This window comes from Ctenopharyngodon idella, chromosome 11 (genome assembly GCF_019924925.1).
Source record: "Ctenopharyngodon idella isolate HZGC_01 chromosome 11, HZGC01, whole genome shotgun sequence".
Classification (NCBI taxonomy): domain Eukaryota; kingdom Metazoa; phylum Chordata; class Actinopteri; order Cypriniformes; family Xenocyprididae; genus Ctenopharyngodon; species Ctenopharyngodon idella.
Window position 1 is genome coordinate 2,787,331 of NC_067230.1, and position 25,508 is coordinate 2,812,838.

Consider the following 25,508-nt stretch of genomic DNA (forward strand, 5'->3'; position numbering starts at 1 on the left):
AAGAGTTCAGCCTCCTGCCACGTAGCCGCGACTTCCTTGGATGTACAGACTTCAGGGAAAGAAGCTTCCAAGGAACTTTCCAAGAGCAAAAGGCAGATGAAAAACTGAGTTGCAGATGCAACAGTAGCGTTTCCATTTTAAACAAAGACTATATGAACCGCGTAAAATCAATGTACGCCAGTTTATATCGGGATAAAACATCTCGCCTGAGGGATGTTAACCGGTCAAGAGGTGAGAATGCGGGTTAGCGGGAGCTGCTTTTGTTGTTTAAATAACTTGGAAGGTAATACACGGTGGAAGCGTCGCCAGCTTTGTTTTCATGCTAGTGTTCTGAAGGGAAAAGTGTCTTGCAGATGTAATTCTAACTGGTTTGACAGTGACTTGCTTCATAAACTTTACAGTCATACGTGGACTCTACAGGCTAAATGAGTTTCGAAGTTCTTTTAGAACAGGATTCCTGGTAGAAACATCAGCTGCGTGTTATTTACAGCTAATCAGAAACGCGTTCAAGTGATCTCTCTTCTAATTAAATCAATAGCGCCCTCATGAAAGTCGTCATGGTGACAGCGTTCTGAATGAAGAGTGATTAGAATGACTAGAATAACAGATCGTCCTTCAAAACTCACAGTTCTCATTTAACATGTCTACGTTTTTGTTTTGAAAATAGGTTATGTTCCCGAACGAGACAGACTTGCTGCGTATTTGATGATCCAGCATCTTTAAATTCTGATAAAAATGGGTAAGTGTCAGACCTGTTCAATGTTTGTTGTAGTTTTAGTACGTCATTTTAAAGTAAAATAAAAATGTAGCATATAACTGATTATGTGGTTATCTCTATAGCAAACAAATATGACAGGTTATGTGTTTTTGAAGTGTTTGAAGCCTGTTATGGAAATAGTTATGTAGTACCTGCAGAGAGACATAGCCTATAGCCTACTTACTTAACAAGGCTACTTAAAACAACATATTCTTGTATAATTGTTATAATATATATTTTTTGACAGGTTTAAGACCTTATGTTTTTAATTTCCTTTAATGTAAGATGAAAGGAGACTTTCTGAAATATGGCTTTTTCTCCTTTTAAACCATTTGTATATAAACATGATTTTAAGTTGACGGTGTCCTGAAAATCTGACCTATATCTCTCAGGATGATCTAGCTATACAATTAGGGTTGTAAGTTAGTTGGCGGCAGCACATCCTGACTGGTATTGCTACCTACTGTACATTTAACAAATTTTTGTGGTTGTAGCAGTGGTGTGCGGTGGTGTTTTAAAATGAGGAGGCAAAGTCCTCACATTTTTTTTATATATCAAATGTAAATTTATGTCCCTGTTACACTTAATGTTACACTTAATTTTCCTGGTTAATCAAACATTACATAAAAAAGAGACCAAATACAATTCAATTTTGTATTTTTACACTATGTAATATTCTATTTATTAAAACTAAGGATACATGTTACTGTTTTTACACATTTTTACATTTAATCCAAAATAACTAAAGGCAGTAACAATTTAAACAATATATTTAATAATATAATACAGTCATCATGTTTTCTGGCCATTTCAAGTTTGATTTTGACGCGACATAAAGCGGTGATATTTAAGTGACAGTTGTTTACTTACTTTTTAAATTAGCCTTCCCATTAACGGCATCATTGTCTTCATTTATGCTGATCCGAGAATGTGCACAAAATCAAGAGGCGGGATTTATCGCACAAACCAATCATATCCAATCATGGCGCAATGGAGGCATTGCCTCCTCTCACGTGACTATCACCCTGTAACGAGGCGGCAGACTCGATGGGATCCATGTGCAGCTTTATTAATATAATTGTAGTCGTACAGGCAAGGGTCAAACACCAGCAATAACAATATCCAAGGCAGAGATATATTGTAAACGGGGACAGGCAAAGGGTCAGGGCAGGCAGCAGACAAGGCAGAGTAATCCAGTAAACAGGCAAGGTATCAACAGGGCAGGCAGCAAACAAACACGATGAGGATAAGCAGTCCAAGGTCATACACAAGAATATAGGAACCGTGGGAAAAACGCTCAGTAGTGTTAGCCAGGGCAAAACAAGACTTCGCAATGTGTGAATGTGTGCGTCGGCTTAAATAGTCCGGGTTATGGGAGTCAGGTGTGTGTGTAATCAACCCAGGTATGGGGTTATTGGAAATGCAGTCCAAGAATGGTTAATACTCAGGTGAGGGAGCCCTCTGGTGGCGATCGGAGGGAGCCACAGAGGCCAAGTTCGTGACACACCCCCTACTAACCCAGCACACACTTTAGGGGGTCTGTTAAAAGTCAATGGGCTTAGGGGAGGCAAGACTCCCACTGTAACTTTATCTGCAGGTGTCGCTGTTGGACAGTTACTTTTAAAAATGAATGACTTTTACACTTTTTAGCGTCACATTTTGTAATATTTGCATTGTTTTATTTTTGAAATATCGATTATTTTTTCATCCACTTCTTTTGAGGAGACACTGCCTCCCTTGCCTCCTTGGAGGATATGTCCTTGGGTTGTAGTATATGTTAATTTTACAGTAAAAAAAAAAAAAAAAAGGGCAGCTGTGGTTGCCAGAATTTTACTGCAAAAAATATGGTAGCAACATTTTAAGTTTTACTTTTTTAACTTAAATTTACAGTGAAAAAACATATTTTTATTAACTGATATGTTAATATACCAATCTACTGAAGTACTAATATCTGTTGTGTACCTTTAATGCAATGACAATTTAAAAACATAGTAAAAAGAAAACCACATGTAGAATCAAAGGTCATCACAAGTAGCTTTTCCATGTGCTGAAGTAAATACTAATGTATAGTGTCATGCACACAAATACAAAACACCATCATCATAACACACATGACTAAAATAATGCAATAAACATTAATTTAACAGCACAAGATGTACCATAAAACCCTACGGAAGCTTGTTTCCACCATGGAATAAAACAATTTAAAAGATAATTGCAACTTTTTTTCTCACAATTCTGACTTGCAGTCAGAATTGCATGATGTAAACTCACAATTGTGAGTTACAAAGTCAGAATTGTGATATATAAAGTCAGAATTGCAAGTTATATAGTCAAAATTGTAAGATATAAAGTCAGAATTGAGTTATAAAGTCAGAATTGCGTGATATAAAGTCAGAATTGCGTGATATAAAGTCAGAATTGCGAGTTATAAAGTCAGAATTACGAGTTTATAAGTCAGACTTTTTTCCCCTTCAGATATGGACTTTATATCTTTTGATAAAATGCAATTGCGAGTTTATATCACAAAATTCTGAAAAGAAAAAAAGTCAGAATTATGAGATAAAAATTCTCTGGTGGAAACAAGCTTCCATAATAATTTACATAACTGATAAGAATTTAAAAAAAAAAAAGAAAGAAAGAAACTGTTATTTCAATGAAAAAAAACAAAACAAAAAAACATCAAATGTGAAGTGTCACACAGGGAATTTTGGGAATGTCAATTTACAGGTTTTCACGGTAAATTATAGGATGACTTGTTCTTTTTCATTTCCAAAAACTGTAAATGTAACAGTATTTTACTAGATCTATTATGGAGTTTCACCGTGTATATGGAAGAACTTGCAACAAACTAATTTTTATTGTAGTCTTATACCATTTAAATTTTGATAATTTATTTTAAACATGATTTTTTTTTCCTTGTGCAGGTAGGTCAGATTCTCTGAACACCAAGAAAAGTCCTGGTTTCCCCTTTATGACCTGTTCATCCCAGCTGCAAAGTTCATTTCTGTCTTATTTCTGTAGCATTTTCTCTTTTCTAGGTTGTTCTGTCCTGGTGCTCACTATCATCGCGTCCACTCTTGGTGGCCTAGTGTTCGGCTATGAGCTGGGAATAATATCCGGTGCTCTGCCGCAGCTCCAAGCTCACTTCTCTCTGGGTTGTATCCGGCAGGAAGCTGTGGTTAGCGCTCTTCTGATCGGATCATTGTTAGCGTCTGTGATTGGTGGCTGGCTGATTGACCGTCATGGCAGGAGAGCATCCATTTTATTGAGTAATCTCCTCATTCTGGGAGGCACCGTTATCCTAACAGCAAGCATGTCTTTTTTGGCATTGGCGGTTGGTAGGGCCATCATTGGTTTTGCAATGAGCATTTCCTCCATGAGCTGCTGCATCTTTGTCTCTGAGATGGTCGCTCCCAGTCGCAGAGGGTTGATGGTGACCCTATATGAAGTTGGAATTACTGTTGGGATCTTGTTGGCTTATGCGGTCAACTACATCTTATCTGGTGTCCAAGCAGGATGGAGGTACATGTTTGGATTTGCTATTGTACCGTCCCTCATGCAGTTGGTGTCCATTGGGTTTCTACCTCAGCAAACCTCTGAAGGCCTCATAACAGAAGATGATAACCAGCAGTCTGACAGTTTAGCAGGGGAAACGTTGAATCGCCACCAGGCAGAACATGTGAAATATAGCATCTTTGACCTTTTCAGAACCAAAGACAACATGCGCAGAAGGACTGCCATTGGCCTCGGGCTGGTGCTCGGTCAACAATTCACAGGCCAGCCAAACGTCCTCTTCTACGCTTCCACCATCCTTTTCTCAGTGGGATTTCAGAGCAATGCGTCTGCAGTTCTTGCGTCAGTGGGTCTGGGTTTAGTCAAAGTCATTGCTACTCTACTGGCAATGGTATGTTCAGACAAGGTTGGCCGAAGATCACTTCTGATTGGTGGATGCACTGTGCTGGCTGTAGGATTGATACTTACTGGTTTCTTGTGTGGACAGTCAATGATTGATACAACAAAACAATGCACTTCATTGGAGCCACATGTAAATCTGACCTCACCAGCTGAAAATCAAGAAAACGCAGGCAACAACTCTGTAAATCAAAGCACTCCATCTACTGGAAATGAAACGCATGATGCTCATGGACTTTCAAATAATTTCTCACACTCAGAGGATATGTATAAGTGGATAATTTTCATCTGCATGATGGCTGTTGTGAGTGCTTTCTCAGTGAGCTTTGGACCAAGTAAGTTGCCTTTGAGTTTACATTTACTGTAGTTAAAGATACAGTGTCACTGGCAGCACCAAACAAAATTTGCTGTCAGATTGTTTGAGTATAGAGTGGTGCAGGTATGATGCCACTTTGTAGTCCAAAACACGGAAACGAGTTAGCATTTTAGCACTTCCGGTTCCATCGCCCTGAAGTGAGTGGGTTTTTTGAATGGGATTTTGGTTAAATGGATGAAATAAGGTCTGTGGACGCAAGCTTAAGACCCTTTCACCCCACTCGTGATTTCTTTTTAAGCTGTTACATGTATTGAAAAGGTGATTGCTAACAAGTGGCTAAATGAGACTACAGAGGCTGTCGGGGACATTAAACGTCATCACACCGAACAGGTAAACTCAGTCCGTTTTTACAGCCTCATTATGCTTATCATGCTCTTATAAACTAATTCTAACTCGAACTTTCAGGGAAAAATGTTTTTAGATTAAAACTGAAAGAGTTGTCGGAAGCTTATTGGTTGTGACGTTAAAGTGTTGGGACCGTGGTGTAGTTCGTTTATAGCCTACCTTTTAGCTTTTTACTTCTGGCAACTGCATTTAGGCTTCAAAATTCATAAAAGTTGTGTTCATCTGTGAAAATTTCCTTGATGGACAAAACGTGCAAGTATCATAAACTTTTGTTGATCACAGAGCTTGTTTTTTTTTTTTTTTTTTTTCTGATAATCCAAAAGCCTAATGGTTTTTGTCGAGGGAACCAGCGTGATGCTAACTGCTGATTGGCCTACAAAGTGACATCATAGTTCCACCAGTCTATAAACAACATAAGTTTAACTCCAATGTGTTTTGGTAGGTGATACCTGTTTGTCCGAATAGTGACAGATAGGGGGAGTGTTTGAAATATATATTTTTACAGAGCTGTTTGGTGCTGCTATTGGTGCAGAAATTACTTCATATCTGATGCCACACAATAGCTATTTATAATGCTATGAAACTGCATATGTGGTTCACAGTGACATGGCTTGTGCTAAGTGAGATATTTCCAAAGGAAGTCAGAGGAAGAGCCTATTCATTCATCAACTGCTTCAATGTGGGGGCCAACCTCATAGTTACCTTTTCTTTCTTGAGTATAATAGGTATGCACAACAAAGAAGGCCAAACATATGAAATATGACATGTATTTGTAAAGTATTTTCATAATTTTCACAACTTTCATATTTCCCTCAGATGTGATAGGTCTGTCTGGAATATTCTTTGTGTATGGAGTTATTGGAATGGCAGCAGTTGTATTCATCTACCTTGTACTACCAGAGACCAAAGGAAAATCTCTTCATAAAATTGACAGAGAGCTCTCTCAGACACGGTAAGAGAACATATTTGGGTTTAAATATATTTATATAAAAACGAGCTCTGGTGCAACTATAAAAGATAATGAATCTGTACTTGTTGTGTGTCTATAAATGAGTGGTCGACCGATATATTGCCAATGCCAATATTTGGCATTTTTTTTTAAATATGTAAGTTTTTCTCTTTGGCCGAGATGTTGTAAGCGAGACTTTTATTTTGACGGCTCGCCGGACTTTTATTTTGACGGCGCTGAGAACGCCAGCGCCTGAGCACACCATTATCTCAATATGTTCTTTCTTTTAGATTTTTTCACAGAGAAGAAGCCTGCAATATTTTCCAAAGAAGGTATTTCTCTCCAGGTTATCAGAGAGTTCACTTGATGAGTACAACAACATGACATGAGGTGGAAAGTTATGAAACTCCTGTGTTTCTGTTCACTGGATGATATTAAATGTATTGCTCAACGTTTTAATGATAATTAATAGTTTTACCTTTTGTAGTAACTATTGCACTTTGGTTCACATGTTAGCAATTAGTGATAAATCTTTGTGAATTCACAGTATACTTTTGTAATTAGAATTTTAAATAAAGATAAATGACCCCTACTTTACTTTTATTTGAATGCTTTCGTAGTTTGTGACAACATTTTTGTTTTAGAGGACGGGATGTAACGTTTAAAGAACACATTAAAACGAAATATATATTTAACTTATTATTTATATTATTATTTAATTAATTATTTAAACTGATTATGTGTGATGATCTGTGAAATTGCACACAGGATAAAGAAAACATTTACAGAGATATAGGGACATCTACTTTAATGTTTCATGTATATTTGTGTTGCCAATAAATTTAGTTTTTAAAATTGATATGTTCACTTTATATATGCAGTTCAATGAGAAAATCAAATGTGATATGCGCTTAGAAGAAACAGTAAAATAGGGCCCAATGTACTGTGTTAATATGAAGGAATTTTCCATATTGATTTGAATTGAGTGTTTTACCTGTATTTTGAATTGGGCATTGCATTTTTTAGGATTAAAGGAAATGTCCATAAACTTAATAGATAATGACCTGGGAGAAAATTACCATTTTTTTTTTTCTATAAATTTTCTTTCTTAGTGTACAAAATTTATCAAAAAATAAATAAATAAACCTCTCTAATTAAATATGATATCTTTATATGACAACACAATCATCACTTTGTCTGAAATTTAACAAAATGAAACAACTCAACATTCATACATTTGGCACTTTCATCGCAATCAAGGTATTGTTCCATCAGTTCATACATTCCCTGGGAATCGAACCCATGACCTTTGACCCATGACCAAACGTTTATTACTTGAAATAACATTAACAATGTAAGTGGTTGCCAAGGCAGTGTTTCTCATTTTCAGCTAAAACTTAATAAAGTGAAAATGAAAATATAAAAATAAAATAAGGGTCAACCCATCAGAATTGCTTGGTATTGGTCGCTATATTTCCCTGGCCACACTTAATTCTGGTTCAGTCAAATTGAGTACAAAGACTGGATAAGCAGTGATTCTTTATTACTGGATTGTGGGATAGGGAAGTTATATGGATTGCTGTATTTATACAAAAATAAAATATGCCACAGCATTGCCATTTTCCACAGTGAGAGGAGCTGAAGACTCTGCTGTGTGTCGAGTAAACGCGGCTGATGTGACCTGATGTGAGCTACAGTAAACAGCACCAAACTACGGCAGTATCATTTCACACTTGAGAGAGGATCTGCTCACTGAATGCTGAGGGAAATACTGTGCCACAGCGCGCTTCACTTGCGCCAAATACTCAATTTTTAAGTAAAAGCTAAGCTTTTTGATGGCACGACAATGTATGTAATATCACACGGGATGTTTCTCTTTTTAAACACAGCCTGCGCACCTTTGCCTGAGCTAAATGCATGAAGGTGAACGTCTCATGAAGTGCATTCAGTTTCAGGTAAACTCATGCTGCTCTGAGTGGGGTGGTGATGAAGAGCTCTATCTAACAGTCCCAGAGACCTCAGCAGGTTTCATTCAGGGTTGGTGTGGACGGACAGGTACAGTGGCATCACTGAGCGGCTCCCGTGGCTGCAGGCACTGGAGGGTTTAGGCTGCTGGGAGCCATGAGAATGGGAGAGCCGGTCAGGGGCCCTAGAGCTGTGGAGGCTGGAAGTGCAGCGATTCCTGATCAAACAGGGGAAAAAGAGCAATCTCAAACCCTCAAGTGACACCAGCAGTACTTTTTATGTAGATTTCTTCAAATTTTAGTCATGTCATGCTGTGAACAGGGCGATCAAAAGTTATTTGAAACTTTTCTTGTCTAATACACCAGCAATCAGACAAGATATATGAGCATTCAATAGTTTGGGGTTGGTGATACTTTTGTTTTTGAAAGAAGCTTTTTATTCTCAACAAAGCTGCATTTATTTGATCAAAAATATAGTAAAAACAGTAATACTGTGAAATATTTTTTACAATTTAAAGTAACTTTTATATTTTAATATATTTTAAAATGTTCTGATTATTATCAATGTTGAAAACCGTTTTTGTGGCTTAATATTTTTGTGGAAACGGCGATGCATTTTTTTTTTTTTTTTTTTTTCAGGATTCTTTGATTAATAGAAAGTTAAAAAGAAGCATTTATGTACCAATGTAAAAAGCTTTATTGTCACTTTTGACCAATTTAATGCATCCTCACTGAGCAGAAGGATTTTTTCTTTCAAATGTTTTGGGCGTTCATTTACAAAACAACAGCGTTTTGGGGGCCTGAATACGCTAACTTTTGAAAACGGGTTTTAAAGTGCAAGTTTTTGAAAAGATACCGTTATCGTCTTCGTGTAAACTACAAAAACGTGAATTTGTGATTGTTTTATTATTTATGCGCATGCGGATTACATGTTCAGTCTATAGGTGAGTAAGGCCCTATCATACACCTGGCGCAATGTGACACCAGGCAAGTTCTGCTTATAATTTTTGATTGTTATAAAATAATAATTCTTTTGTTATGTTGATTCTTTGAATTGTGCTTAAAGGATTTTTTCAGATTTAAATCATTATAATATTATGGATGAATGAATGAGCCATTTATATAGTGCTTTCCTGTGTACTACTGTACACCCAAAGCACTTTACGGTCATATCAGGAGTCTCTCCTCAACCACCACAAGTGGGCAGCATCCACTTGGATGAAAGTCAGGACCTCGGTTTAATGTCTCATCTGAAGGATGACACAGGATCATTTAATATTCATATTAAACATATTAACATTATGATTATAATGATTTTAAAGCATGTGTAGAGTTTCATATGCTGGTTAAATCACCTGTTATCATAGTGGCAGTGCTCACTGCGGTGTTCACTGTCGGCACATTAGCTGATCCTGCCATGCGACACTGGTCTTTCACAACAGGGACTAAGGCAAGGAGCAAGATGTTAGAATTAATAAAAAAATACTAGTATTCGTTAGTATAATCAATTTAAATTTTCTCTTCATAGAAATTCAATAGCACAGGTGCTTTATGCACTAATGTAATAATTAAGAGGCTCTTACAGAAGTAGGGGTGCTCCATGGCCTCTCTCGCAGTCAGTCTGGTCTGATGGTCGTAACGCAACAACTTGTCCAGAAAGTCAAGAGCTTCAGGACTGACCAAGTGTTGGTTTTCACTGTGAACGAACCTCTCCCATCGCTTACGGGAATGTCTAACATGAAGCAGAAGTAAATCAGATTAAATTAACTTGAAGATAACGCTAATAATGTCGGGTTATGAATAAAAGAGGCATAACGAGGGCTCACCTTCCCAGAATGTCATTAAATCGAGGCTCCAGCTCGATGTTGTATTTATCAATGCAATCATAAAGATCTTCTGTTCCAAGAACTTTGGCAATTCTCACCAACTTTGAAGAAATAAGAACACAAACTGTAATTAATTCAGTCAATACAATGATTATTGATTATTATGTTATTGCTTTTATTATATTAATAACAGTAACAAGATATACAAACTAATATTCTAACCCCGCACTGTTTTACACTGTACACGTTTGGCACCGCAATGCAAAACGAGGATTTCGTAACCCCGGGTAAAAGGCAGTGCTTTTTGTGAAACGTTTTTTTTACACAGGGTTATAAGCAGTGTTTAGAACAATTATAACCCGGGTTTAAGTGCAATGTAAAAAAAAGCCCTTAATTAAAAGATGTTTAAGTCATTCAGAAAACATATCAAACTCACACAGAAACATGTGCCTCTTTGCTAAGAGACACATGACAAATTGAAACAATATGTATTCTAAAATCGCTCAACATATCAAACAAGTATGATCTCCTCTGACTGGATGAAATCAAAGTCTGAAGCTAAAGAATCAGAGTCTGTGGCCATCATAGACTACAGGATTTCTGCAAAATCTGTCAATTCCGACAGTCCAAAATCTGCTCCTCAAGACTGCAAATCAGGGCAAAAATTTGTGCAAAAATCGTGAAGCGTATTCCAGCCTTCATAACAGCTCTATAAATAATATATATATAATAAGGAATATTCTGGGTTCAATTCTGGGACATTTTTACAGTCGTTTTGGTATTTTAGGCATTACTCTCAATGCAAGAATGTTGTAAAATTGAATATAATGAGCGATTTTTGTCACACTAAAATCATGTCAACATGCATACTGTTTATGTCTTATGGCTATGCTTTTATATATTATAACTTTTTGTGGAAATCAACATTATGCCACCAGTGTGGTGATTGAGCTTGTATTCAACCCAGAATATCACACAGCTGTCACTTGAACTACCTATTTTTCAAGTCACTGATGATATTCACCTGGTCATAGTTATCATGTCCATGGAAAAATGGCTCCTTTCTAAAGATCATACTGGCCAGCATACAGCCAAGACTCCACATATCAAGACTGTAGTCATACATCTGGAACGACAGAATAGAAGTGTTTGAGGACTGCAATTTTTTTAAATAGATTTATTTAACTTTTTTGGGGGCCAAGCTCAGCAATCAAAGTCTAAAGAGAACGGTTGGATAACCATCCTCAGAAAACAAACAGTTTTAAATGGCTGAAAGGCTTTGCAGGCTGGTGACTAATTAACACTAGACCTTTCTAATCAATATATACCCCCCTAGTAAAAACAATACCAATCTGTACCAAATATTATTGTTCCAAATATTATTATAGAATGGTTAAACTAACAACAAAACACATTTTCCTCAGTTAGACATCACTATACACACAAATGGTAGTAAGTCTGACCTGGTAATCTATCAGTAGTTCTGGGCCTTTGAAGTAGCGAGAGGCGACTCTGATGTTGTACTCCTGTCCTGGGTGATAGAATTCAGCCAGTCCCCAGTCAATAAGACGCAACTGAAACATGACAGCATTCAACGGTCATTTTCTTTTCCATCCATCCATCCATCCATCCATCCCATGCTTAATGATACATGACCTTCTATGGAAGCTTGTTTCCGCAATGAAAAAAAAAAAATTATATCTCGCAATTCTGACTATATTTCTCTCAATTGCAAGATATTCTGCCTTTAATTGTGAGATATAAACTTGTAATTGCGAGAAATAAAGTTAGAATTGCGAGAAATAAAGTTAGAATCGCGAGATATAAATTTGCAATCGCGAGAAATAAAGTCAGAATTGTGAGATATAAACTCGCAATTGCGAGGAATAGTCAGATATGAGAGATATAAACTCCCAATTGCGGGAAGCCACTAAAGTTTGAAGGTTATGAAAGCTTATTTCCGGCATTAAAAAATAAAAAAAATAAAAAAAGTAACAATTATTATTATTATTTTTTATTATTTAATGCCTTCAACCTTCAAAATTTAGTTGCTTATAAAAACTTTAAGTCTTCAAATCTTTTGCCTTCATTCAACTTTTCATTTCTAGTATATATTATATTGCATTATATATTATATTGCATTATCTTATACTTTAATTGTTCCTAATGTAACTCCAAAAATCAATGGTGTTGTCGTATCTTATCTGAATATGCATATAATAAACCAAGGCTCTATTGACATGGTTTATTTTAAAAGTCAACATCGGTTACCTTTCTGTGCTCATGATCAATCATGATGTTGTGTGGTTTGACATCTCTGTGCATAATACCCATACTGTGACAGAAATCCAATGCCTAGAAACACATAAAAACATGACATCATATCAAAACTTCCAAAACTATTAAAGGAATCAAAAATTATATACAGGAATGTTTAAAGCACGATATAAAAACAGTATAGTACTTGATGTAAACACTTGTGTTGTCTAATTTTTTTGAAGCAATAAAGAAAACTTTATTGACATAATTCAACTTCACATTTGATTTATTGTGATAAAAGCTTTTTAAATAACGGATTTTAAATATAAAGTATCTAATGTCCATATTGCAAACCAGGCTCACTGGAAAACATACCTGTGGCGACATTTTTGCAAAATGATATTATATTGCTTCCTTCATGTTTCACGACACATTCAAAGCTAAATGTCCTGTTCGGTTTTATCCAAAACAGATGAATGTATTGCAGCAGTTCAGAAATTAAATGTCCAGGGAGTGGCACTAAAAGGTTAAAGCTCTATGGCTTTTGAAAATAACGTATCACCTACACTAAACCTAGCTGATAGAGTGTTAGCAAAAGCAAACGTGAGATAAAAACACATTTGCTGAAGCAACCATGCCATTTCAACTGGTTTCTACAAGTCTTTGAGCTCTTTTATCGTGACTTGTGTTTCACAGGACTCGTATTCAAATGCATTGCATCACAAGGGCAACCCTGTGTCTGATGAGCTATCGAGCAAATTTACTACGTCAGAAAAGCCATACGTACATGGTGCAGAAGTTTAGTTTACAAATGATGCACTATGGTAAAAGTGTTTTGAGGTGATAACATAGTATTGTGCAAGGAACCATGCAAAAATAAGTCTTCATTAAAGCTGCAAGCAGCGATGAAAGGGTCCTCGCACCCGGGGAGGATACAGCAAAGGAGAAATATGGCAAAGTAATTTTGACGTGCCACACTTCCTGCTGCCAACAGGTGGCGCTTTGACTGTAACTGAATATTGCCATGTAGATGTCTTCAGTCCAGAACTATTATTAAACGTGAAGTTTGGAGTAGAACGGACATAGTATGCCTGAGTTACAACAACTTCCTGTTTCGTGGCTTTAATTGCATACATTAGCACTTAGCCAAGTGTTGCATGATTTAACGTATTTCTAGTATGTTAGGTACTTCGTGGCATATTAAAAAGTGTTTCTGGGAGTGAATTACACTGCAGAGCATGCCATTTCCTGTTGCCAGCAGGTGGCACTATGACTAACTGAATATTGTCAAGTAGATGTCTTCAGACCAGGACTCTTATCACACATGTGAGTTACAACAGCTTCCTCTTTCATGGTGAAACATCAGTACAATGTCTGGAAATGGCAAAAACAGCAAAAATTTTGCAGGGAAAATTCAAAATATCTCACTTCCTGCTGGGTTTTCAGATTTCGCTTCCCCAGGGACGTTTTTGTAGGTATTGGGCTGTTACATCTGTCTACTGAATTTCATACTTGTATGTGAAACATAGCACGAAAGGCTTTTTAAAAAGAGCTTAAGGCCATTTAACTTACCTTCAGAATCTCATACATGTAGAAGCGAATGTCATAGTCTGTCAGTGTCTGATACAGTTGCTAATAAAAACAAGCAAAGAAGGAACTCATTACATAACAGTTTTGTTGATGTTGTTGTAGATTAGTAATAAAATAACAGATTTAACATAACTGAGCTTATTTGAGATTGAGATTTACCTTAAAATCTGTGTTGTTCACATGTTCAAAAACTAATGCAGGTGTTCTGGACTGCAATGTGAAAAAAAGTGATTTATTAGTAACATCAGAACAAAATAAATACTCAAAAGCCATAGTACAATTTGGTCGTTGTTTTTATATAACGAATATCACACACAAGCAAGCGTTCTGAATACTGACCACTGGGTCTTTGACGATGTCTAGGAGGGAGATGATATTTGGACCTCCTCGAAGGTTCTCAAGAATCTTTATTTCGCGCTTTATCTTCTTCTTCTTCACAGGCTAAAAAAAGAGAATTCTTAATGAGCTGACAAACAAAATGTCCGTTAACAGCTTTTTAAATGTTGTGGTAGTTTAGTGATTTTTCACAATGGAAGGGATCACAGTGTCGTCATCACATCAAAGCTTACATCAAAGATATATGTATATCCATTTCACCTTTTGACACCTCTGTCTGTGTGCTTTTGATACTGAGAAGCCATTTGTGTTAACAATAAATGCTCTAATAACTGTGGACAGGTGCATACACCAATTTGCCACATTAATATCTGACACCTGAGAAAAGCATGGTTTCAAAAGCATTCATTTTTCCATTTTCGTTTACCACAGAATCAGGAGGAATTGTTCTTACCTTTAGTATTTTCACCACTACTTTCTCATTGTTTGTGATGTTGATTGCTTCAAACACTTCACTGTACTTTCCTCTGCCTAACTTGCGGACAAGTTGAAAATCATCTTGATTGCTGGGAAATATATTCAAATCAAAGTTTTTAAGGTAATTTAAGTAATTTTAACATAACTTATATGATCAAATCTAACTGAAAAATCATGTGATCAGCCAATAATTTCAAATAAACTCAGAACATGTCAAGTTACTGAGAACAAAACTAAAAACTAAAGTCAAAAGAGCTCTTCTAAAAGCAAAATGGCTACAGCAGGGCAAGTCTGAACCACAATGAGAGCTGAAAAGAAAAACAAAACGTGTGCAGAGCCCCTGATAACGGCCTCTTTCTGGTAGAATCTGATGAATCTAGAAACTTTGGCACAAGGGAAAAATTTAACAACTCAAACAAAACATGAACTTAAGAAACCATGCAAACTGATGGTGAATGTGATTTCACCAAGTACAACATGTTTCTGGATCAACATCTTTGTTGATCCTGGAACAACATTCCAATCAACCAATCAGATTTGAGGGACAAGTTTACCATTTATGTCAAGTTTAGGCTTACAACCTGGGTTAGGTGCTTCCACAACAGTGTTATTCAACTATCATTTCCCTCTGATTTTAGGGATAAGTTATGGGTAGGATTAGGTTTAGGGGTTAGGAAAAGGTTAGGACTAAATTTTCGGATGGGAATGTTGTCCCAGGATCAACAAAATATGTTGATCCAGGAACATGTCTTACTTGGCAAAATCATGGTGACCCAAACGGATAGTGTTTGCCACTTTAAAGATATCATGGCAATCTTGCATTTATGTACAGTAAACCAATAAAAAATAAATAAATAAAATTTAAAAAGATTTTTAAAAAAGGCATATGTTTATATGCAATATGGACAAAGAGGAACATTATATTGTCCATGTGTCTGACTATATATATATATATACCGATCAGGCATAACATTATGAGCACTGACAGGTGAAGTGAATAACACTGATTATCTCTTCATCACGGCACCTGTTAGTGGGTGGGATATATTAGGCAGCAAGTGAACATTTTGTCCTCAAAGCTGATGTGTTAGAAGCAGGAAAAATGGGCAAGCGTAAGGATTTGAGCGAGTTTGGCAAGGGCCAAATTGTGATGGCTAGACGACAGGGTCAGAGCATCTCCAAAACTGCAGCTCTTGTGGGGTGTTCCCGGTCTGCAGTGGTCAGTATCTATCAAAAGTGGTCCAAGGAAGGAACAGCAGTAAACCGGCGACAGGGTCATGGGCGGCCAGGGTTCAATGATGCACGTGGGGAGCGAAGGCTGGCCCATGTGGTCCGATCCAATAGACAAGCTACTGTAGCTCAAATTGCTCAGGAAGTTAATGCTGGTTCTGATAGAAAGGTGTCAGAATAGACAGTGCATCGCAGTTTGTTGCGTATGGGGTTGCATAGCCGCAGACCAGTCAGTGTGCCCATGCTGACTCCTGTCCACCGCCTAAAGCGCCAACAGTGGGCACGTGAGCATCAGAACTGGACCACGGAGCAATGGAAGAAGGTGGCCTGGTCTTTTCTTTTAAATCACGTGGATGGCCGGGTCGCTTACCTGGGAACACATGGAACCAGGATGCACTATGGGAAGAAGGCAAGCCAGCGGAGGCAGTGTGATGCTTTGGGCAATGTTCTGCTGGGAAACCTTGGGTCCTGCAATCCATGTGGATGTTACTTTTACACGTACCACCTACCTAAGCATTGTTGAAGACCATGTACACCCTTTCACGGTACTTCCTGGTGGCTGTGGCCTCTTTCAGCAGGATAATGCGCCCTGCCACAAAGCAAAAATGGTTCAGGAATGGTTTGAGGAGCACAACAATGAGCTTGGGGCCTCCAAATTCCCCAGATCTCAATCCAATCGAGCATCTGTGGGATGTGCTGAACAAACAAGTCCGATCCATGGAGGCTCCACCTCGAAACTTACAGGACTTAAAGGATCTGCTGCTAACATCTTGGTGCCAGATACCATAATGTAAGGTCATAATGTTATGCCTGATCGGTGTATATATGTAAAGTGTGTGCACTAAATGAGAGTAAAAATTGTTGAGTATATGAAACTGTGTCAATCGCCATGTGCTGGTAATATTTTTATGAATTCTAGCAATGCAGTGTTGTGTGAATATGAACATGAACAAACGTGAATGACGCTAAAGACAGTTGACGGGCCAGTCACTAAAGTTTAAGGCTTGCCAATAAAAATATTTAAGCGCTGGAAGACGTGGAAGGGAACTCAATTCATTACTAAGTTTTCTGTGCACAAACATCCGAAGCATGCACCCAGAAATACGCATCTCAGACAACGCGCAAAAACTGAATAGAACTCTCTTTCACGTCTTCTTGCGCTTAAAATTCCATATTGGTGAGTATCCTCGGAAACATATTCAGTTATGTCTTATGTGTACATAAACAGTTGAGAAAGAAAATGCAAGTGTATCAGGATTCATGCATTAGGTCTTAAAGTGACAACAGCCTAATATAAACCTGCAGCTGTCTGTCCTTAATGTTAATCAAACAACAAAAGACAAAGAAAAATCACTCACTGCTCGACTTAATAACTTTTGTAACTTTAACAAGGATTGATCTATGTTTAATTTATACAGTGAGGACTATTTTGTTATTTTACATTTGATCACTTTATTAAATTTCTGTACCTGAAAATTGTGAATTTTCAGTGGTATCTAAAAAATTGGTGTCATAACTAACATTTTTTTTGTAATACATACCCCCACTCAATAACATGAGATTCATAATCCCAGTATTCTCTGGGCCGGTGCGTGTTCACCTCAGTGTAGACTCTGGCACGACTCGCCACAGGTCCTGACATGACACACAGTTTGACACTGTGTTTACTATAATTCCAATTAAAAATCAGATGGGAAAACACAAACAGCTGTGCTGAAGGCCACAGAAGATGGAAGGACCTCTGGATGGCTGCGGGAGAAAAATAAATAAAGTGGAAAATATGAGACTTTGTCAGGAGGATACTATTTAAAATAATTCACTAAATATACATTATAAATGATTATGAAACATGATCCCCATGAAGAGTTTGAGACATTTGATAATTGTTGCTACTATGTGCCATCTGTGCAGCAAAGCTTTGCATTACTTAATTAGTTTTCTGTTTGAACTAATTAAAGGCAGAATATGTAAAGTTTTGCCACTAGAGGTCACCTATTCAAAACAAAGGCGTAGCTTGATGGCACCGAGATTGAGCATGGAATCATGGGAGGTGTTGTCTTCACCTCACAGCCGGTGTAAAAGAGTCCGACGTGACTTGGGCAGAAATCATGTTCATGGATGAGATTATTAACGTTACTGTAGTATGAAGCACAGCAGGGCCGAGTGTTGTGGGAACGTAACGATGCCGCTGGAGCGATTGATAATGAGACAAGCGACCTACGATTCGAGAGCAGCGGAGCTTTTATTATGCCACAGTCGCCGCTTTCACTTCTTCCGGGCAAGCGTATGAGGTAACACAGCGCTGTTTATCATATTAGATACATTTCAGTGTGTTGAAAATTATGTTATAATGTTGCTCTGAGCGTTCACTCGGCGGCTGCTGTGAGACACTTGCACACTGCAGTGAGACGGATCGATTTAAGAATATCATATTAATAAATGCTGGGTGGCTTGTGTTGATAAATGGCATGCAAATAATTTAAAAACATATTGTATGACGGAGAAAATGTTGTATTATACTGTTACTACAGATAAAGCTGCATCTGATTATGCTATGTTAGCTACTTGACAAAATAGTGTTTTTCTCTGAGACATCAAAATCAAGAAAACGAGATTCAAACAATAAGACTAAACTTGTTGAGCTATATAACAATGATTAGTTTTCTGTCTATAAATGTATCCAAACAGTTGTTCCCTTGTCTAATAAAACACGTAATATATTAAAGCGTCTTTGGTGTTTCCATGGTTTCTACAAAATAAAACCGGAAACACGGTAACGCGGGTATGACGTCACTGAAAGGCGACACATGGACACGGTCCGTGTGGTTAAAATTGCTTATTTCTCTGGGTTTAAACATTCTTAAAAGCATCTGAGATAATGTAAGTACACAAGTCAACAAAATATATAATACTGTTCTAGTGGTTTTTGGATATTTTAATCCAAAAATAAAAAATAAAAAACTGAACAAACTTAATCTAAAAAACAAACAAACAAAAACCCTCAAAGCAACAGTTTACCTGTATGACTTTCTTTCTTTTGTGGAACAAAAGTGTTGTTACCAACATTCTTCAAAATGTCTTTTTGTGTGTGTGTGTGTGTGTGTGTGTTCTGCAGAAGAGTCATACAGGTTTAGAATGACATGTGAGGGTGAGTAAATAATGACAAAAGGTGAATTTTTGGGTGAACTATCCCTTTAATTAGTATTTGATTCAGTACTGAAGATCTTGTTTTCATGGAAGAATCTAAAGAACTACAAATGTGGTGGTTTGCATCATCAAAAAACCTTTGTCAGGATACCATGTAAATCCCCCATTTCATAATCAATCAGTTTGCAATTATATTTGCATTTTCTGAAGGAAATACCAGCACTTGCAAGGAAGCTAAATAAAGGAGACCCAGCTGACATCATCAGCTCAAAAAAAAAAAAAAAACACCTCTTGTTCAGTTTAATGAAATGAGCTTAATTAACATGATTTTGGAACATCTTGTCACAATTTAATTTTACTGTGTTCAATCCACCTAATATATTTAAATCTGAAGTTTACTTAATCCATTTGTGTTGGAACTACATGGGTCATTTTTTGTTAACATAACTAACTGGGCAGTGGATCTGTAATTCCCAGCATGCTTTGCAAGGGATTAAGTGTTATTTTACATGTTTTTCAGTAAAGGGAAAGATGTTTGTGTTTAATGTTCAGTTATGTTGGAGATTTATAAGAGTTTCTGTAATGTTTTTGAATCTTGTGGTGAATCAGTGTGCTGAAGAGTGGTAGAGTTTCAAAGTTTGAATAGAAATAATTGTGATTATATTTACTTTGTTCAATTATTCGTATGATGCATTATTACATAGCATTTTGATTAAAGAAAATTCAACTTTTTTTTTTTTTTTTTTTAAATTAAAGTATATTTCCTTGAATCCACATTCTGCAACTGATTAGATGTTAAACCAGCTTGCCATAATATTATTAAGCTATTTCTAAATAAGATAAATTTCAAATGATTCACTGGTTAAGAGATATTATGTCCACTTCAGCACACATATTATTGATAAGGAATTTACTCACATCAATGATTCATCATCATGTGTTATAGCAATGATACAAACAGATATCTGAAGCACAGTGTAATAAATGTGTGATGAGTTTCCTCAGCACAATCCATGAGCAACTACCGGCTTCCTCATCCCAGCACTACTAGTCTTCTTCACTATAGCATTACACAAACGCATTTACCTGTTCGATGATCGCAGAGTGCTAATGCGCTTATGTCCGGCCCGTTCTAGAGGTATATATCCTTATTTCATTGGTTTATTGAGTCATTTCTGTCTCAGAGACTCAACATGGCTGTTTGAGAGCTGCTCGGCGTTGAGAGCGCACGCGCCAAACACAGCGCACAAACAGTCAAACGCTGACTGACCCAGACTGACTGAAGTATGTTTTTTTTCTTTTCGCACAGCTAAACAAGCAAGCATGGCGCTAGCAACACGAGTGGTTCGATTCCAAGGGGTACAAACAGATTATTTATTTATTTATTTTTTTTTAAGTATACCTCGAAGGCAGTGTAAATCTCTTTAGATAAAAGCATCTGACAAATTCATAAATGTAAATCTTCAATTTCTTATGTAGCCTACAAGTGTGCATACTGAAGAATCATCATTGCATTTGTATGTGTCAAGGCATGTTTTTTGGCACATAGCACAATGTATTATAATCAACTTATATATACACAGTCATGTGAAAAAGAATGTAGGCTACACCCTCTTTGAATTTTATGGTTTTACATATCAGGACATAAAAATGATGTAGTCCTAGGCCTTAGAATGAGGTAAATACAACCTCAGATAAGCATCACCACATGACATATTACACATATTATTTATTTAACAAAAATATTTAATTAACAAAAATAAAGCCAAAATGGAGAAGCCATTTGTGAAAACCTAAGCATCTTGGAGACTTGGCCACAGTTCTGGATTTAGTTTGTCTCAGTTTCATGTTTCTTCATGTAATCACAGACAGATTCAATGATGGTGAAATCAGATCTCAGCGTGGAGCATCGGCTGTTGTCAGACCACTTGTGTATTCAAAAATCTCACTGGATTATTACAATTAATGGCATATACACTATATTGCCAAAAGTTTTGGGACGCCTGCCTTTACGCGCACATGAACTTTAATGACATCCCATTCTTAATCCGTAGGGTTTAATATTGAGTTGGCCCACCCTTTGCAGCTATAACAGCCTCAACTCTTCTGTGAAGGCTTTCCACAAGGTCTATGGGAATTTTTGACCATTCTTCTAGAAGCGCATTTGTGAGGTCAGGCAGTGATGTTGGCGAGAAGGCCTGGCTCGCAGTCTCTGCTCTAATTCATCCCAAAGATGTTCTATCGGGTTGAGGTCAGGACTCTGTGCAGGCCAGTCAAGTTCCTCCACACCAAACTCGCTCATCCATGTCTTTATGGACCTTGCTTTGTGCACTGGTGCGCAGTCACGTTGGAACAGGAAGGGGCCATCCCCAAACTGTTCCCACAAAGTTGGGAGCATGCAATTGTCCAAAATGTCTTGGTATGCTGAAGCATTAAGAGTTCCTTTCACTGGAACTAAGGGGCCAAGACCAACCCCTGAAAAACAACCCCACACCATAATCCCCCCTCCACCAAACTTTACACTTGGCACAATGCAGTCAGGCAAGTACCGTTCTCCTGGCAACCATCAAACCCAGACTGGTCCATCGGATTGCCAGACAGAGAAGCGTGATTCATCACTCCAGAGAACACGTCTCCACTGCTCTAGAGTCCAGTGGCGGCGTGCTTTACACCACTGCATCCAACGCTTTGCATTGCACTTGGTGATGTAAGGCTTGGATGCAGCTGCTCGGCCATGGAAACCCATTCCATGAAGCTCTCTACGCACTGTTCTTGAGCTAATCTGAAGGCCACACGAAGTTTGGAGGTCTGTAGCTATTGACTCTGCAGAAAGTTGGCGACTTCTGCGCACTGTGCGCCTCAGCATGCGCTGACCCCGCTCTGATTTTACGTGGCCTACCACTTCATGGCTGAGTTGCTGTTGTTCCCAATTGCTTCCACTTTGTTATGATACCACTAACAGTTGACCGTGGAATATTTAGTAGTGAGGAAATTTCACGAATGGACTTATTGCACAGGTGGCAACCTATCACGGTACCACGCTTGGATTCACTGAGCTCCTGAGAGCGACCCATTCTTTCACAAATGTTTGTAGAAGCAGTATGCATGCCTAGGTGCTTGATTTTATACACCTGTGGCCATGGAAGTGATTGGAACACCTGAATTCAATGATTTGGAGGGGTGTCCCAATACTTTTTACAATATAGTGTATATATATATGTGTGTGTATTCTTTATTTTTCATTTACATATATAATACATGTATAATGTGTGTGTATGTGTGCATGTGTGAGTACAGTGAAACAGGAAAAACTATGCCTGTAATTTCAAAGTGAAGGCTTATAATACACACTATACTTAAAAGCGCTCTTTTTTTCCATTTTGGACAACACACCAATCACAGTCTTCAAAAGACTGTCATAGATAGCAACGGAGTCAGCCCCGCCTCCTCACTAAGATAAAATTTTTTGTCTTTTCCTCACCCAGTGTTGCTCTCAGATAAATTAGGAACTTTCTGAGAGGATTCTTAGAAGCTTTAGGAATACGGCCCAGGACTTTGACTGGGCCATTGCAACACCTTGATTCTTTTTGTTTTCAGCCATTCTGGTGTAGATTTGCTGGTGTTCTTGTGATCATTGTCCTGTGCCAAGCTTTAGCTGCTGGACAGATTGCCTCTTATTTGACTCTAGAATACTTTTGTATACAGAGAAGTTCATGGTTGACTCAGTGACTGCAAGGTGCCCAGGTCCCGTGGTTGCAAAACAAGCCCAAATCATCACCCCTTCATCATCATGATGGACAGTTGGGATGAGGTGTTTGTACTGATATGCTGTGTTTGGTTTTTCCCAAATGTGGCGCTGTGCATTATTGGCCAAACATCTCCAATTTGGTCTTGTCTATCCAAAGAACTTTGTTCCAGAAGTCTTGAGGTTTTTTTTTTTTAGAGAGAAGAGCTTTTCTCCTGGCAACCCTTCCAAACATGCCATACTTGTTCAGTCTTTTTCTAATTTTACTGTCATGAGCTTTATCATTTAATATGTTAACTGAGGCCTGTAGAGTCTGAGTTGTAGTTCTTAGTTTTTTTTATGATTTCCCTGAGCATTACACGGTCTGATCTTGGGGTGAATTTGCTGGGACGTCCACTCCTGGGAAGATTGGTGTCTGTTTTGAATGTCTTCCACTTGTGAATAATCTTCCTCACTGTAGAATGATGGACTTCAATTTTTTTTTTTTTTTTTGGAAATATAACCCTTCCCAGATTGATGGTAGCAACAACTGCTTCTCTAAGATCATTGCTGATATCTTTCCTCCTTGGCATTGTTAAAGGGTTAGTTCACCCAAAAATGAAAATAATGTCATTTATTACCCTCATGTAGTTCTACACCCATAAGGCCTTCGTTCATCTTCGGAACACAAATTAAGTTATTTTTGATGAAATCCGATGGCTCAGCAATGACAGCAATGCCACTGAACTTCTCAAGATCCAGAAAGGTACTCAAAACATATGTAAAACAGTTCATGTGAGTTCAGTGGTTCAATCTTAATATTATAAAGCGACGAGAAAACTTTTTGTGCGCCAAAAAAACCAAAATAACGACTTTTCAATGATATTCGATCATTGAAATGATTGCCGATTTCAAAACGCTGCTTCGAATCTTTTGTTTCGAATCAGTGATTCGGAGCGCCAAAGTCACGTGATTCCAGCTGTTTGGCATTTTGACATGCGATCCGAATCACATTTGATTTTTGGGTGAACTAACCCTTTAACACACATCTGAAGGCTCCAGACCAGCAAACTGCCAAAATTTCTGCTTTTAGAGTTGGTCACGCTTGCTGATGATCAGTTAAACAAAGGCATTGATTAGCAGCATCTGACTGCTACTTACCCTCTTAATTCCTATGGAAGCTGTAAAGGTGTACTTAAATAATGACATGTTGTAATATGTAATGTGTTGTTGCTTTTCTGAGGTTGTATTTACATAATTTTAAGACCTGCTAAGGACCAGATGATTTCTATTATGTCCTGATACGTATAACCATAGGATTCTTTTTCACTCTTGTGTATATATAAGTGAATTCTGGTATACCTTGGTCCACTTATTTTGAAAAGAAAATGATGTGAAAGGGTGGCCTAATCAGCCTGAATTAATGTCTTATGTGTGCACTTGTTTGTATGCAACTTTTTATATAACCTTGAGTTTTCAAAGTCTTCATTGTGTGTATGTGGTCACCTATTTAGTGCATCAAGTGATCCAGCGAAGGTCTGTTCTTTGAACACTTTCAACAGTGAGTAAAATCCAAATCCCTTGCAAAAAATAGTAATAATTACAATAAATTATACTACCCTGAATAAGCTGTTTCACACACCAGATGTTTACATGCAGTCCACAAGACAAAATAACTGAATTTACACAAACTAGTTCAAAATTTATGCTTTATACTTAATACTGCCTATGATCAGACGACTGTATGATAGTTGTTCATGAGTCCCTTGTTTGTCCTGATCAGTTAAACTGCCCAAAGTCCTTCAGAAAAATCCTCCAGCTCCTGCACACTCTTTGGTTTTCCAGCATTAAGAGTCGGGGCGTGTAAATTATTTTGTCTTCTGGAAAACATGTAACTTATGTACCTTCTGAAAGGCAGTACGAAATTGAATAAGATCTATTTAAAGATCTACTTATTTAATTTAGTACTGAATGCTATAAAACTTCAGTATGCAGTATTCTCCTGGCTCTTAAAGGGATAGTTCACCAAAAAATAAAAATTGTCATTAATTTATTCATCCTCAAGTTGTTCTAAACCTGTATGAGTTTCTTCAAAAGGAGTTATTTTAAAGAATGTTGGTAACCAAACAGTTGCTGGTCCCCAACATTCTTCAAAATATCTTCTGTGTTCAACAGAACAAAGAAACAGTTCGACAGGTTTAGAACAACTTGAGGGTGAGTAATGATGACAATTTTTATTTTGGGGTGAACTATCCCTTTAATGTAGCATGTTGCTTTCACACAGTCATGGATAATTCAGGTAACGACACTATTCAAGTGCATGTACACTTTTGAACTGGTTAATTTGTGCAAACTCAGTTTTGTGGACTATAAACATCTGTTATGGAAACAGCGGTTGCACTTTATTTTACAGTACATGCACTTACGGTGTACTTAACCAAGAGAGTACTGGGTAATATAAGGTAACTATATGGGTTAATGTTAGGTTTAGGGGTTAGTACCTAGTTATTACAATTACTATAATAAAATACATAGTATATACATGGTGAACAGGACTGTAAAATAAAGTGCTACCGAAATAGCTTATTTAGGGCAGTACCAAATAATCAAAAT

The 25,508-nt window shown here is 37.4% G+C and overlaps 2 protein-coding genes across 5 annotated transcripts; one reads left to right on the top strand and one right to left on the bottom strand.

Moving 5' to 3' along the window:
* Positions 1-6,939, top strand: slc2a10 (solute carrier family 2 member 10). 2 transcript variants are annotated; one of them, XM_051912387.1, is made up of 6 exons: positions 1-231; positions 668-739; positions 3,799-5,007; positions 5,996-6,118; positions 6,210-6,345; positions 6,633-6,939. In XM_051912387.1, the coding sequence occupies exons 2-6, from the start codon at positions 736-738 to the stop codon at positions 6,724-6,726; spliced, it is 1,566 nt and encodes a 521-aa protein (XP_051768347.1). In that variant the 5' UTR covers positions 1-231; positions 668-735; the 3' UTR covers positions 6,727-6,939. The 2 variants fall into 2 exon arrangements, with proteins under 2 accessions (XP_051768347.1, XP_051768346.1); XM_051912386.1 differs by lacking the exon at positions 1-231 and having other exon boundaries at positions 533-739.
* Positions 6,940-7,864: 925 nt separating this feature from the next.
* csnk2a4 (casein kinase 2, alpha 4 polypeptide) lies at positions 7,865-25,320 on the bottom strand. Of its 3 annotated transcripts, none has more exons than XM_051912388.1 (13): positions 20,258-25,320; positions 17,566-17,773; positions 14,772-14,883; positions 14,321-14,422; positions 14,141-14,191; positions 13,964-14,023; positions 12,404-12,487; positions 11,596-11,706; positions 11,157-11,258; positions 10,133-10,233; positions 9,890-10,038; positions 9,662-9,751; positions 7,865-8,524 (listed from the first exon to the last, which is right to left on the bottom strand). In XM_051912388.1, the coding sequence occupies exons 2-13, from the start codon at positions 17,664-17,666 to the stop codon at positions 8,409-8,411; spliced, it is 1,179 nt and encodes a 392-aa protein (XP_051768348.1). In that variant the 5' UTR covers positions 17,667-17,773; positions 20,258-25,320; the 3' UTR covers positions 7,865-8,408. The 3 variants fall into 3 exon arrangements, with proteins under 3 accessions (XP_051768348.1, XP_051768350.1, XP_051768349.1); XM_051912389.1 differs by having other exon boundaries at positions 8,390-9,556; XM_051912390.1 differs by lacking the exons at positions 14,772-14,883; positions 20,258-25,320 and having other exon boundaries at positions 17,566-17,695.
* Positions 25,321-25,508: the final 188 nt, after the last annotated feature.